The sequence below is a fragment of the Hippoglossus hippoglossus genome, chromosome 10, assembly GCF_009819705.1.
Source record: "Hippoglossus hippoglossus isolate fHipHip1 chromosome 10, fHipHip1.pri, whole genome shotgun sequence".
Taxonomy (NCBI): Eukaryota; Metazoa; Chordata; class Actinopteri; order Pleuronectiformes; family Pleuronectidae; genus Hippoglossus; species Hippoglossus hippoglossus.
The window spans coordinates 5,504,218-5,518,542 of NC_047160.1; the positions used below are offsets into that span (position 1 = coordinate 5,504,218).

Here is a 14,325-nt window from a genome sequence, read left to right on the forward strand (position 1 = left end):
TCAGCCTTGAAAGAGTTGAGAGAGCAATAATAGGTGAAAACAGAATTTTGACTATCTCTAACAACTTAAGTAGCATTTGTGTGTAATCATTTTCTCCAATTTTGTCAATGAGAAATGGCAGGATCTTTAACAAAACCAGCATCTGCCCAGCTGACTGTTTCAATTTATTGTCATTTGATGACAGTGTATTGACAGATATTGGGCAAGGCTTATCCCTTGCATCCACAGGAGAATAAGGGAAACAAATAATTGCACTGTTGAATGCGTCTAAGTCCATATGCCCCGAATGCACAAGATGCTTTAAAACACATTTGATTTCATATGGGGCAACACCTTCAAGAATGACATGCATGATGTCTTGTGGGGTTTGATTGATTATATCAAAGTGAGGAAATTCTGTTAATTTGCTTCTCCTGTTTATGCCATATGTCATTTTTAGTTTGTCTTTCAGAAAGTCAGTATTTGCCTTTTCAATGTCATTACATTGCCTGTTATGACTTGCCATTGTCCTTTTAACAAACAAATCTTCATTAAATTGCTCCTGCATGTCTTCAAAGTTGCATTCGCAGTGCCTGCATTTACTGTAGGCAAACCCCACTCCTATCTTAAATCCAGCCACTTCATGCTGAGCTAGAGTGTCTCCGCACACAGACATAAGTGCCCCATAAATTGTCCTCTCACCATTTGCAGTGACAACCTGGACACCATCATACAGCTCAGTTAAGTCACGGTTAATCCTCTCAAATATCTCGTCAATACCACAATGGGAAAGATCTTTTGATTTTACCATGGCAAGCAGACGAATGGCAGCAAGTCTTGATCTGTATTTAGGGTTGATGTTACCTAAGGTGTAATAAATCAATAACAATTTGTTTTTGTTTGCCCGAGATCCAAGAGGATTGCATAGCTCAATTTCATCTGTATATAAAACCAACTGCAATGCTGTGGGAAATTTCAAAAACAGTGGGTGCGACTTAAAAATGTCTCCATCAATGAAATCCTGATAAAATCCATCCTTGCATGTCTGTGGCCTCTCATCAATCATTGCAATAATTCTTGGATGTGATAGCAGCTGCTCCAAACTTTTCACCAACGGTATATAATGAAAACAATGGTCCTTAATGGTAAGAACTCTGGAGTCTCCATGTTTCACATAACATACTGTTTGTTTTGCGACAACAATCTCTGGTTCAACTGGTTTTAACAGTTCTTTGATGGTCTTATCCTGCAAATGGGTGGAAGCAATTTGACTGAAAGGGTCAACACACTGGTCAAATATCCCCATTGCATCACTCTTTAGTTGATCCAGGTCCCCAGAATGTCTCTCAATCATGTCGCTCATTTGCTGTTTTAGGTGCTCCAATAATGCGGCCTGATATTGCTGGACTCCACTCACCATTTGGTTAACAGCTCTCTGGGGAGTAGAAAACAAACAAACAAAAAAAATACTACATTATAAAATTCATATAAAAATGCAGTCAACATGCAAACTCACAGACACTTTTTTTTTTTAAAGTAACCTTTCAATTACATATTGTTAGTGACATGCAATGATCAAAATAGGCTATTTCCAGCAAAACTATCATGAAATAATATTGCCTTCTGCAGCTTTAAGACCTTGTTTACACTTGGTCTTAAAATGCATTTTGAGCAACAGGATCACAAGTGGACAGTGCTAAATAAAAGTGTAAGTGTTGGGTGTATTATGTTGTCTCTATGCTCAACAAATATAGTGGATGGGCAGATTTTGTAAGCAAAGTATGTGTCCATTTGCATATATAGCGGGGAAGTGAGATCCGATCACAAGTGGTCACTAAAGAAGCATGTGGAGACACATTCTAATGTCAGGTGTTTCTCTGACATACCTTTAGCTGTCCACCTGTGATCGGATCAACCAAGATGGCAGGTCTGAACAGTGGCTAAGTCATTCTGCAGTTTAAGCTTATTGCTTTTAAGCTTGCTACTAAAAATGAAATACAATTAATTGGAAAATCAATGGCATAAATTACCTGTGTCAGTCGATGGGTTTCTCTGGCTTGAAGAAGAAATGCAGTTGCATGTTTAGAAAGGTCAACATTCATGCGACCCTCTCCATCTTCTTGAAATCCACTCTGAAAGAGATTAACAACAAACATATCTATTAAAACAGGGAAAATATTGGCATTTGTAGGTAGCACCACCAGACAATCTGACAACTACCTGGGTAAGCTAGCTAGCTAGATTTCTTCCTATAAAAAGGTACAAGATGGGTGTATTTTTACTGATTGGTGTCTTTATTTTGAGTATGTAAAATAACAACAAAAACAACAACTAATAAAAACAAAACAAAACAGTAATACAAAAAAACAATGACTTTGACAGCATCAGAAAAAATCTGTACTTCATGAGTGTTAAGATTGACACACATACTAAATTGTATCCCTTCACTTGCTCTCTTGCCAATAAATTAACATTACTAAAGGCCTTTGAACTGAACTTGTATTCCAATAAGCTATAAGGAGACAACATCCTGTCACACACTGTCATGAAGACATGTCTCACCTGCCAGTTATAACTTTGTGAATGATAAGCTAATAATACACATATTATACTTGATTCAAACTGTTGAAGGATAACCTGTAATTTGTAATTGTTTAAATGACTAACATTAACGTTACTGATTTTTTTCAATGAAGTCTGGTAACTGAATTACATAACTAAACAAATCAAACTAATAATCAAATAAGTGAATTAATTTACCAATTACTGCATATAAAATTAAGCAGTTGTCAGAAAAGTAACTTTTGTGTTACTTCTAAATATTTGCTTTAATTCTCTTATTAATGTGCAGATACACTGCTATTATTTTAGTGTACCTAAATTTATTTTTCTTGACGTTACACATTTGAACACATCATGATGACATTTTATTGAACTTTGCCTAATAGTCATTTTACTGAGCCCACCTTGAACGCATCATATGTGAACCTCCTTCTGTCAGCTAACTAGCTTTCACCCTGCTGATTTCAACACGTATTTCAACACTGGATTACCATTTTTAACGGGACTTGCTACTAAATTTGAATGCATTTACCAGCGGATGGATGCGTAAAAAACTGTCTGACGGGACTGGTGCAGCAGCAGGAGGCAGAGACAAAAAGCTGCAGTCCATATATGCACTCCACTCCACTTTTCAGCCAAGGTGAGTTTAGTTTTAGTTATATTTGCGTTACTGGTTCGATTACTCGTTACTGACAAAAGTAGTGGAATTACAGTAACGCATTACTTTCAACACTGCTATTACTTTATCTTAAAATTACAACCTGAGCCTGTCATTGACAAAAACAAACATGTTTAGTGGACGTGCTTGGATCAGGCACAGTTGACCTAAATAAATGTTACATTAAATCTTAGCTTGTGTAACGACTTACCGCTGGAATGATGATGCTTGAGCCCTCCGCTTCAGCCACAGGGCTTGCATTAGTTTGGTCGTTTGCGGCTGTCCTTTCACCTGCTTCAGGTAAACCGTGACGAGTCGGTCCTTCCTCCTCCGCCGCTTCAACTTGGAGAAGATGATGCGCGTGTGTCCGCTTCACGTGATAGTAGAAGGAGTTATAGACCCTGTACTCACTTGGACAGCCATCAATCCCGCACACGACGCGAAAGTCAGGGCTGCGACTGTGCATGGTGTTAATGTGACTCAAAAGTTGTTTCAGAGTCAATGCCACAAATATGTAGCATATGAAGCAACGCCAAATCATGTTGGAAGCAAAGATGTCACAGGCAAGAGGACGGTAAACTGGGCACAGGTCGGTAGAGCAAGACTGCCGTAAAAAGTCGTTACTATGGTTACACCCGCCAGCTAGCTGCTGCAAAGGAGAATGTCTGCGTAAACTAACGTTATATGGGACTGACTCGGATTTGAATTTGACGTGTTTCATTGCAAGTAAATTAAAGCGCTGTATCCAGTGCTCATTCTTTGCAGTTCACACCGCACACCCTTTGAATGTTATCGACGTTTCAATGTGTTTTCAGTGTTTATTGTGTATCGTTGCAGCCGAACAGAGACAGCGAGGCGGAGCTAACGAGCTAGCTAGCTAAGTCAGCTAACAGCATGGAAGAATTGGATGATGTCGCAGTGTCGATTTTAAGGGGTAATGTTTGCAAATATTATTTTTTATCATATATGAATGCAGGGGTGTGCAAATGATATTAGTTTACACATAATTGAAGCTAAAAAATCTTGCTATGTTTGTCTTCCAATGTTTTCATAGCTGCAAACATCACAGAGACAATGATGAGCACCCTGTCTCGTGAAGACTTGCGGGATCTTTTCCCAGGCCCAGAGAACTTTTTACGGAGAAAAGCGGTCTGGCGTGCTTGTCATGGTGCGTCGGAGGAGGTCAGTTTCTCAGTTAAGTGGCCTAAATTAACCACCTATTTAAGTTGGCAGCAGCACATGCTGTTTTTGGAACAGGCATGGTAGTCTACATGTGTGTTCAATTCAGTTTAGATTAATTGATAGGTGTTCAGTTAGTTGATGTAAGCGATTTCACCCCTAAAATGGAACATTGCTTATTTATACGTGTGCAGAGCTGTCAATGCTACATTGCATTTTGTGTTGTCACAAAAAAAAAAAATGTTGCTTTGTTCATTATCGTTGTTCATTATCTTTTATTTTACAGGAGTCTGTCCAAGAACACTCAAAATTATCGGGCAGTTCCTCCTTTAATGAGTCACCCATGCGACAGACATCCACTCCTGTGAACGCAAGTCCTGCAAAGTACACAACCCCTGAAAAGGTTGTGAAGTTATTCTTTCCAGAATATGTATTGCACACCGACACAGAACTTGAGCAAGTCCGACAACAGTACTTTGAGTTGTCCAAGAGAGGCGAACAGCGCAACTGCCAGATGTCAAAGGAGCTCAGATGCCGGCTCATTCGAAACACCATGACCAGTATGATTGCAATCCTGAGGGCAAAGGGGGATGGAGAATCACACAGATACCCATCAAAGCCAGAAATTACAGCAATGGCAAAGACAATAGTACTGTACTACCCCATGCTGCAGGACCAAGGCCTCCATACATGGGTAAGTGAAATGCATCCAGTGATGACTGTGTTTCATGTTGGACATTTTTAGTAGCGATTTGAAAAATTGATTAAATGTCTTGTGCAGGTCACTGTGTACACACAGCTATCCAAAAGATTGCAAAATGTGAGATCCCCCCAAAAAAGAACTCCAGATGGGAGACATTCAAAGAGGTGAGCTGTAACTAATAATTATTTTCATCAAAGATTCATCTGTTAATCATTTTCAAGATTAATTGAGATGTTGTCTGGTCAATGTAAAGTCCAAGGTGATGTCCACAACCTAAAGATATTAATTTCACTCATAGAGGACTAAAGAAGCCAGAAAATATTCACATTCACAAGAAAATAAAGAAAAATGACTCAAAATGATCAATCATGTCAATGTCCTGGGTGATCTGTCTCTAGTGTTTCCTCACTTCCCGTTTTTAATGAGTGCTCTTATTTTAGTGTTTGACTACAAAGTAATTGCTTTGGATGTGTGTGGGGGATATTGCTTTTTATTACGAAGCACTTTGTGTTGCATTTTGTTTGTATGAAAAGTGCTATACAAATAAAGTCAGATGGATTGATTGATTTAGTAGTTGACAACTAATTGATTAACTGACTAATCTTTGCAGCTCTACAAAGAGGCGCTGTCTTGAGCAGCCAACAGACACAGATGAAATCGATTCAAGTGACTCAACAATCATTGTGGATCGGTCCACAGAAGGAAGTGGCAGCCAAGGCTCAGACAGTAAAGAAAGTGAGTTAGAAGGTGAGTTTCCACTTTGCATTTACATATTTGCCCTTGTGAGGTATATATATTTTAGATAAACTAATATTGGTCAAGATGACAGTCCTGACATGACAGAAGTAAAATACTTTAAAATGGACATCAGAGGATAGGTATTTACACTACATTTGTACTGTTTTATTATCAATTTATTAACATTATTGTAGAAATTAAGTTTTAACAGAAATCTGGTATTAATAAAAAGCTGGTATTGTATCATTTTGAACAGCTGGGTACAGCAGTACCTTTTAGTATCAGTCTACTCTGCAACATTACTTTCTAAAACCTCTCCAGCATATCAAATAATGTTATGTATTTAAAACCCATGTGTCTCATTAGTGGCATTTTTGCTCTTTTTAATTGAATGTAATTTTTGGCTTGGGTTCCAAAATACTGAAATGATTCTTAAAGTACATTATCCTATCAGAAATATGTCTGTGTTGAAGGAAAAAGAAGATCCCAAAGCCTACCTGAAGAAGCACCCTCTGCCCTGTCCAGTCCTGATGGTGAGTTTGTCCAACTGCCTCATGACTGTGTAGTGGGGGTGTGCGCATCTTTGTAGGGGTGTACTTGTGTGCCTACATGCAATTGTATGTGATTGCATGACCATATGAGTTTCGAGCAAATAGTTCTCATGCATTTATTATACAAAAAATGATTTGATTTTTTAAAATGGCATTTAAATGGTAAAAATTCCAAAAATGAATAGGTATTTGGTAGTTGGGATCAGGGCTGATATTTGTTAAAAGATTTAATTCCATGAAAGTTCTATTATCTAGTATCTATTATTAATGTATGATTTTTATGGTAGTTTTTTGACATATTTTGTCATGCAACAACATGAGATGGACTTTTTTTTAACTGAGGCGCATTAATTATGTATTTTTTGTGTCTTACAGCTAACAAGTCTGCAAATGTTGACAGTCCAGACACCTACAGTCCAGCAACCTTGGCCAGGCACTACAAGACCCTACAAACTTTGTATAAAAGAAAAAATCCAAACCACCAGGATGTCTCTCATCTCTTGGATTTGGAATTTGTACCCAGAAGAGCATTCATTGATTCAAATACCGTTCGCGAGGAGGACAGACACAAGAAGGTTCTAGAAGCATATCCTTGTTTCAAGGACGTTGGACATGTAAGTCATTATTGACTGTGCATGATTAAAACCATGGTATCACACACAATGTTTAAAATACAAATTTCCTCTTAAATGATATATTCAAATGTCTGTATTGGTATATTTGATATTTCATAGGTGATGGAGGAGCTTCAACGCATTTTGGATAAGGATAATACCAACTTCATTGATGAACTGAAGGGAAGATGGCATGACTTCTGCCAGAAGGTGCAGTTTTTTGGTGTATGGAAAAAGGCGCTGAAACCCCCAATGGGAATGGACAAAGGTAGGGAATGGTGTTATTAGGGTTTAGGGTGGACCTTCAGGCACGTTAATTGTCAAGTACATGAGCTAGTGGTTTTTTTTAAGCATTGTGTCTGTTGTATAACTTTTGATCAGATTTGACCTTGTGCACTTTGTCCAAGTGTTTAAGTAATGAATCTTTTCCTGTACAGCTGAACAGGCTCTTGAGATTCTACGTGTGCTGCCATCACTGTTTCCCTCCACGTCTGCTCCTCCAAAGAGGGTACGAGATGCGAGTGAGGCTCTGGTGCATGTCCTCGAGGTGAGCTGTGTAAAATGTTGCAGGATCATTTTGACTGCAGTATCGGAAAAAATTATAACTGAAGGTGCTGCCTCTGACGACTCCTAATGTATTTCCTATTCACATACTGTATGTTCTAAGCCTTCAAAGACACATAAAACATTTGTTTTTAGAAAGAGGATTTTCACTGGGTAGATGTCTTGGCTATGTCACAGTATGTACAAAAATGGGTGCATTACATGGTAGCAGGTTTTATCACCCTAATGATAACCAAGCAAGACTAGCCTAGCCTTGGTTTTTAGTTCTTTTGGAAGGCTAGACGTATGTAAACGGTAAATGCATTGGGGATAGTTAAAAACAGCACTTTCAGATGGAGCTTTCTCAGTACTGTAACTTTTGTCAGAATTTTGCTTTGTAAAGTTATGTGTTTGTAAACAACCCTCTACCCTAGGTTCCAAATGACCAAAATGCATTATCCTGACAGAAGGATGTCTGTGTTATGTGTTACAGGAAAAAGAAGACCCCAATTCCTACTTGAAGAAACGCCCTCTCTCCTGCCCAGTCCTGATTGTCAGTCCGTCCAACTGCGTCCTAGTGGTAGGAGATGTGGCAATAACCACCTTTCCAAAAGACAAGCTTACCGAGAGTGCTTTATACCTTATGGCCTACTATTATACCCTACACCTGACTTATCCAAAGTGTGTAGCCACTCTGCTTTCAGTCATACAGACGGAGGTCCTCTTAGACAAAATCCATGAGAGAGATCTCACATCGTCTTACAAGAAGAGCATGGCTGAGTGGAAAGCTTTTATTGGCCAATAAAACCAGTGGTCAGATATGGTGTAGGATAGCACTTCCTCTCTCCCTCCAAGGGTACTACAGTCCATGTTCATTGCTGTTGATTCTTGGTCGGAATTTGTCTAAGTTAGCCCAGTGTTAATTTGGGGTGCACGACAATATTAGCCAACATGCCGATATCCTGTGATGTGATGTCATATTTTGTGTGTGCTGTTTGCACAATTCAGTGCAGATTCTGCTTAGTTTTTAGTTTATTTTAACTTTTCAGTTAATATTGAGTTTAAACAACTAATTGTCTGTTCGGCAGATGCAGTCACTAATTTAGGCGCATCTACTGTGAAAGAGTAAATTGACTAAGCAGTTAGGTTGGGATAAAAGTGAACATAGCGGTATCCGTTATTGTCCAGTTGAGTTGTAAAATATTAACATATTGGATATCGGCAAAAAGCCCAGTATGGTGCATCCTTAATGATGATGTTACAATGGTTAACGGTGTATTGAGGGACTAGTTGTTCATGTAAGCCCAGAACCTTTCATTTGAATGTTACAATATTAAGCATTTGTATTAAGAATGAATGTCACAGGTGGAGCAGTTTTAGTTTGCCTAGTGTGTCTATATGCTTTGAGTGTGCCTGTGCAAAGCACAGATTTTGTACGTGTATTGAGGGGCACATTGGTCAGATGTTTGGACCTGACCTTATCTCACTCACATATTTGGCATGTTCTGCTATGTTTTCATATTGCAGTTCCATAAATACTGTGAGCCAAAATGTTGAGAAAAATGAAGCTGTTTCCCCTTTATGCAGTCCTCGTGGACTTTTTGCTGTTTAAATAAAAAAAAAAAAGTTGGTTAAATGCAAGACTAGTTTTCATTTATTCTGTCTTATAAGAAGTAGTTAATGTCTTGAATCTAGTAGGTGAATGTCTTGAATCTAGAACAGTATTGATTTTGTAGAGCTTACAATAAGGTAAATACCACTTGAGATGATGACAGGATGGTAAATTATGGCTTATTATGGCAAAAGAGCACTGCCTAATACGAGTCAGGAATGCTAACTTCAAGACATTTTGTCTCAAAATGCCAGTTTCTAATCTTATTTCAAGTAGGTGGTGGACTTAAATCTAGAACAGTGTCACAATTGTAGAACTAAAAATTAGTTAAATACACTTGAAACAAACAGGATGACAAAAAAAAGATGCTACCTTTGAGGGGAAAACACTATTTTTGAGCATCACAAGCTTCTTATGAGACACAAAACATCACAATACTAGTTAAAATATAGCTAAAAATGAGTTTTCCCAGCTAATTTCAAGATCACTCTTATCTTGTAAGGCTTAAATATAATGTCTTATTTCAAGAAATCTTACCAAGAGAATTTTGACTTGTTCCATTGGCAGATTTTTTGGCTTATTACAAGCAAAAAATAACTTGTATTAATTTTTTTTTGCTTATTTTTAGAGTGGCCTTTTTTCCAGTGAGAGATGATAGCCAGAAGTTAATGAGCAAGTCACAGAAAAGTCGGCATCTAGCAGCCAGTGCTCTATCATATGGCCGTAGCTGATGGGAGGGGGTGGAATGTATTGGTTGCAATTTTTCAAAATGTAGCCTGTTCTTGCTAGCTATTCCAGTATTACCAACTTTAGCTTTAAACTCAATGTATTTGGGTTTTGGAGAGTTGGTCTGACAAAACAAGCAATGTAAGGATGTGAGGCTAAGAAAGTGGGTACAAGAAATAGGTTAATTGCTCCATTTCATCCCAAAATGATTATTGAACTGCACTGAACATCACATATTGATGTTCTATAACTGCATCAAAAGTTAACCAAAGTGACAGTTTCATCAGAAATTGTCCTAATCTTTGATACGGGAGGATTTCAATATTGTTGTTCTTAATTCTGTCACTCATCCATCTCACTGCATCTCTAAAAGCGATCGACTGTTCAAAGCATAACACTGGCTGTGCTCTTGACTGCGGAGCTGGTGAAGGTTTAGATGTTGATTAATGGATCTGCTTGATATGATGCCCGTTCATCCAAAAGCATGTTTGTTCCTGTGTTTCTCCAACACTGACTGACTGCTAAATTGTGTGAGACTGACTGAGGGTGCGATGTTTCTGCCTGCATTAGGATGTGGTTTTACTACTAAGTATTGCTGGAATGTACTGGTGTGTGAAGTGTTTATAAGATAGATTTTTGTGTGCGATCGGGTTTCAGAGCGTCGATAAATGTAAATTTTGCAGCTTCCTCTGCCGCCCGGGTCAGAATAATAATAAAACTAAAGGTGAAAATTAACATTATGGACCTCTCTCATACTCCCCTGTTTTATTCATCTGTCATCCATCTGTTAACCAATCACTCATTCAGAGGATTCCAGCTCTTATCTCTACCCATCATTGTCTCCATCAATCCATTTCTCATTCTGGTTGTTCACAAGGGAAAAATAAAACTTTGTGGCCTCTACTAATTTACTAACCCCTCCTCCCAACCCCATCGAACTGTCCAGCCGGTGTCTCTGTCTCATCCCTGAGGATAAGTTGAAAGCAGAGGATATATTCCCTTCTATCATGGAGGATTTAGAAGACCACCCCGAGTTAATGAGGGGTTTTAAAACATAAGAGAAAAAGCAGAGCCGACAATGATAGAAGAGCGTTATTCAAGGGGAGAGTAGAGAGTGTGTGTGTGTTGAAGAGAGTGATTGATGATTTGTTTGTGCATTGTGAGTTTTTAAGTGATTAGCTTCCACAGATTCTTCACAACAGTTCCATAGACACTGGTTTAGTCACATTAATTAAACCCTAATTATATTTATGTATGACCAACACCCATCTCCACTTACACTCAGTTAGCAGTTTATCTGGTACACCCAAGTGATGCAGTCTAATACAACCAGCCTGCAATATATCTTCACTTCATGAAGCTTATTAAATTGTTTTAGGGAGGGGTTGAGTCAGCTCTATTTGGTGGTGCTGTTGAATAGTAGGTTACTGTGTTACATGGAGAGGAATTTCTATTATTTAGCTGAATGTCACTGTCACTGTGAATGTCTTGATGGAAAAGTTATGAAAGGGGAATGAAAGGGAATTTAATATGATGTGAATCTGAAAAGCAAGTAAGTCCATCTAGAGTTAAATTAAACTAAACACTAAAACTACCATTCATTAAAGTGTGATTTTTGTATGATGTTTTTAATGTTAAAATCATATATTACTTAGTAAATAGCCACCATAGACACCCTGAATATAATTGAACAATACATTTTCTTGGTGATGAAATCAATTTAATGTGCGAACAACCTTCAGGAAAGGGAGAACTCAATTCCAATAAATTGTCAAACAATATACAGCAGACAAACTTGCACAGCAAAAATAAATGATCTACATGGAATGTAGACAAGCTTATCAACTGGAGCTTGTATACTCTACTAACAGCCCTCAGTAACTATAGAAACAATCCAATGTATACATTCATGTGTGAATGCAGAAACAAGAAATGGAGGTTTACTGGCACTACAATAAAAGTGGGTAAGCCCCATAGAATATATTTTAACGATGACAACATGACTGCTCCCTAAAAATAAAGCCAGTGTCTTAATCCCCACTTGGTGGCTGGCTGCAGTGTAGGTCATAAATCCTGCCTCCTCCATGCTAGTGGGTGGGACATGGACCAAACTAAAAAGTCAAAGTAGGTGTCAATTAAAATGTTCACAAATGAAGATTTCTGTCATTTTAGAAAAATGGAGGGAAATGAAAATTGAGAGCCGAGTCTGACTCGTGATTGGTCAAGCTTGTGTATCACAGGACCATTCCCTGATCGCTACTGTGCAGACTCTGGCTCGAAATGCATGGTGTTCGTATCTGGGTTATTTGAGCTTAATTTCTGGCTAGTGGGAGGGAGTGGGGTCATCCATCTTTACATAAAGTCTATGCTAAGACTTGACTAGAGGACCACCCATTGGTGAGTTACGACTCTGATAACTCCCTATATGGTGAAATCCCCCAGTGATTCTTATGAGCACTGACAAGACTGAACTCTGGGTAAAAGGTGATAAGGCGACATCATTATAAATTGTAGGTCATAACCATTAATCCTTGCCTCACATCTGCCACTTTACTGTTTCAAGATGACTTGACAGATAGAGAACAAAGATCAGATGAGAGTAACTTCAGTAATTTGGCAACAGAGTTCATTCCTCTTGACAGGATTTTTGCATTAAACCGTTAAAATGGATGACCTTTTCAGGCAAGCAGGAGCTTTGCACTAAATAAATGGCTGTGGTGTTTTTCTCATATACTGCACCTCTCATGTTTCGAAGCCTACAGAAGTGCGCTCAGACCACTCACCTTTGAAACCAGCATTAATGGCATTGTTTTGAGTAGGATGGCCACTGCTTTATATTCAAGGAAATATTCCACTTCAGCGTTTTAAATCACAGCTCAGTGACACTGACTAATTTCCACTGCGGAGTGCCCTTTGCAAGCTCCTCACAGACTATATGGAGCTCTGCAGAGCAATGCGAGCTGAGCTTTAGAAGACGTGGAAAAGTCATTATTCTGCTTCCCACAGCAGATGAAAATCTGCCCCACAAGTGAGAGAGCGCCGACCTCCTTCTTTCTCTGATGTCCATCTCTCTACTGTCAAACAATGGAGAAGCTTTGAGTGCGGCAGCACAAGTTATCCAAAAACTTTTTGTAAGAAAGACACTTAGTTCCATTTGTTTTTGAAACCACTTATCCTATTCAAGCATGCAGGCATCTGGAGCCTACCCCAGCATGTAGCATCCCCGGGTGAATGATGGTCTGACTCTCTTTTACTGATGGTTCACAACCCTTTTATTGCCATCTCCATACATGCTGTGATAAGTGTGAACACACTGTAAGAGTTTGAGGAAAACAAAACAAATATTACTTCCCTTATGTACTTATAAACGACTTGTATAGCCCTTTAAAGTTGTGATATTATTAACCAACTGTCTTTTAGATTGTCCTTCATAAGGCTCGACTTTAACTTGAATTTATACAAACATAAAATCCCTTGGGACTTAATAGCTATTTATCTTAACAAAATAACAAACTCTTAATAGAGGGCTGCATATAAACATATTCAACTTAAATTAAATTATTTGTCACTTTATAAACCATATCATATTATCATAAATATAACGAAAAATTATTAGTGTGAATGATACACAGTCTCAGTATGAGCATACTTTGCCCCACATATTGTACAATTAAACACACACACACACACACACACAAGTGGTAATGAGCAAAGCCAGGGCATGCTAATGTGTCGTTTACATGCTGACATTACGGCTAATACAACTTACAGACAGTGATGTTGATAACTTACACACACTCACACAGTTGTCCTTACACAGCAAAACTGCAAAAGTACGTTTAGAATTCAGTCTATAATAATGACAATAAGAAACGAAATATCCACAAACCTTGTGCTCTTATCAGCCAGGTGCTAAACAACTAAAGGTAATGTTTTTCATTAATTTGCGAGGCCCACCTGCCATTTTATCGATCATCTTTTGTTTACCGGAACTACCTTTTCAAAATAAAAGTAAACTATTTCTCCTACCGTCAACACCATTTCAAAATAAATGCATCAAATACCAATAGTGCATCTGTTTGGACAAAATTAACACAGAATTCAGAAATATATATCTATAAAATACATTATAATGAAAAACTCACAGCAGGGTAAGAGAAATACACAGCAAAATGGCAAAGGTGTAGCTGAGATTCCATTGATTGCTTTCCAAAACCATATCAAATAATTTCATGCTAAGGCCACAGCTGACTTTCTTGATCATACAGAAACATTTTGTATGAGTTAAAATAAAAAAGTATCTGATAGCACACAATATAAACAGCAATAGAGTTCTGGGTGATAATTCTAGATACAAAACATTTACAAAATGTTGTAAAATATATAATTCATTATCTTACTTTTCAGGACGGTAGTTATGAGAGTGAGTGCCAGACCAAAGCTGGACTGTAAAAGTCCCA

General features: G+C 38.1%; 1 protein-coding gene across 1 annotated transcript; it reads right to left on the reverse strand.

The window, feature by feature from the left end:
- On the reverse strand, window positions 1-3,665 carry LOC117769811. The gene is made up of 4 exons (XM_034598955.1): window positions 3,411-3,665; window positions 2,010-2,111; window positions 256-1,414; window positions 1-5 (listed from the first exon to the last, which is right to left on the reverse strand). The coding sequence occupies exons 1-4, from the start codon at window positions 3,663-3,665 to the stop codon at window positions 1-3; spliced, it is 1,521 nt and encodes a 506-aa protein (XP_034454846.1).
- Between the last annotated feature and the right edge of the window lie 10,660 nt (window positions 3,666-14,325).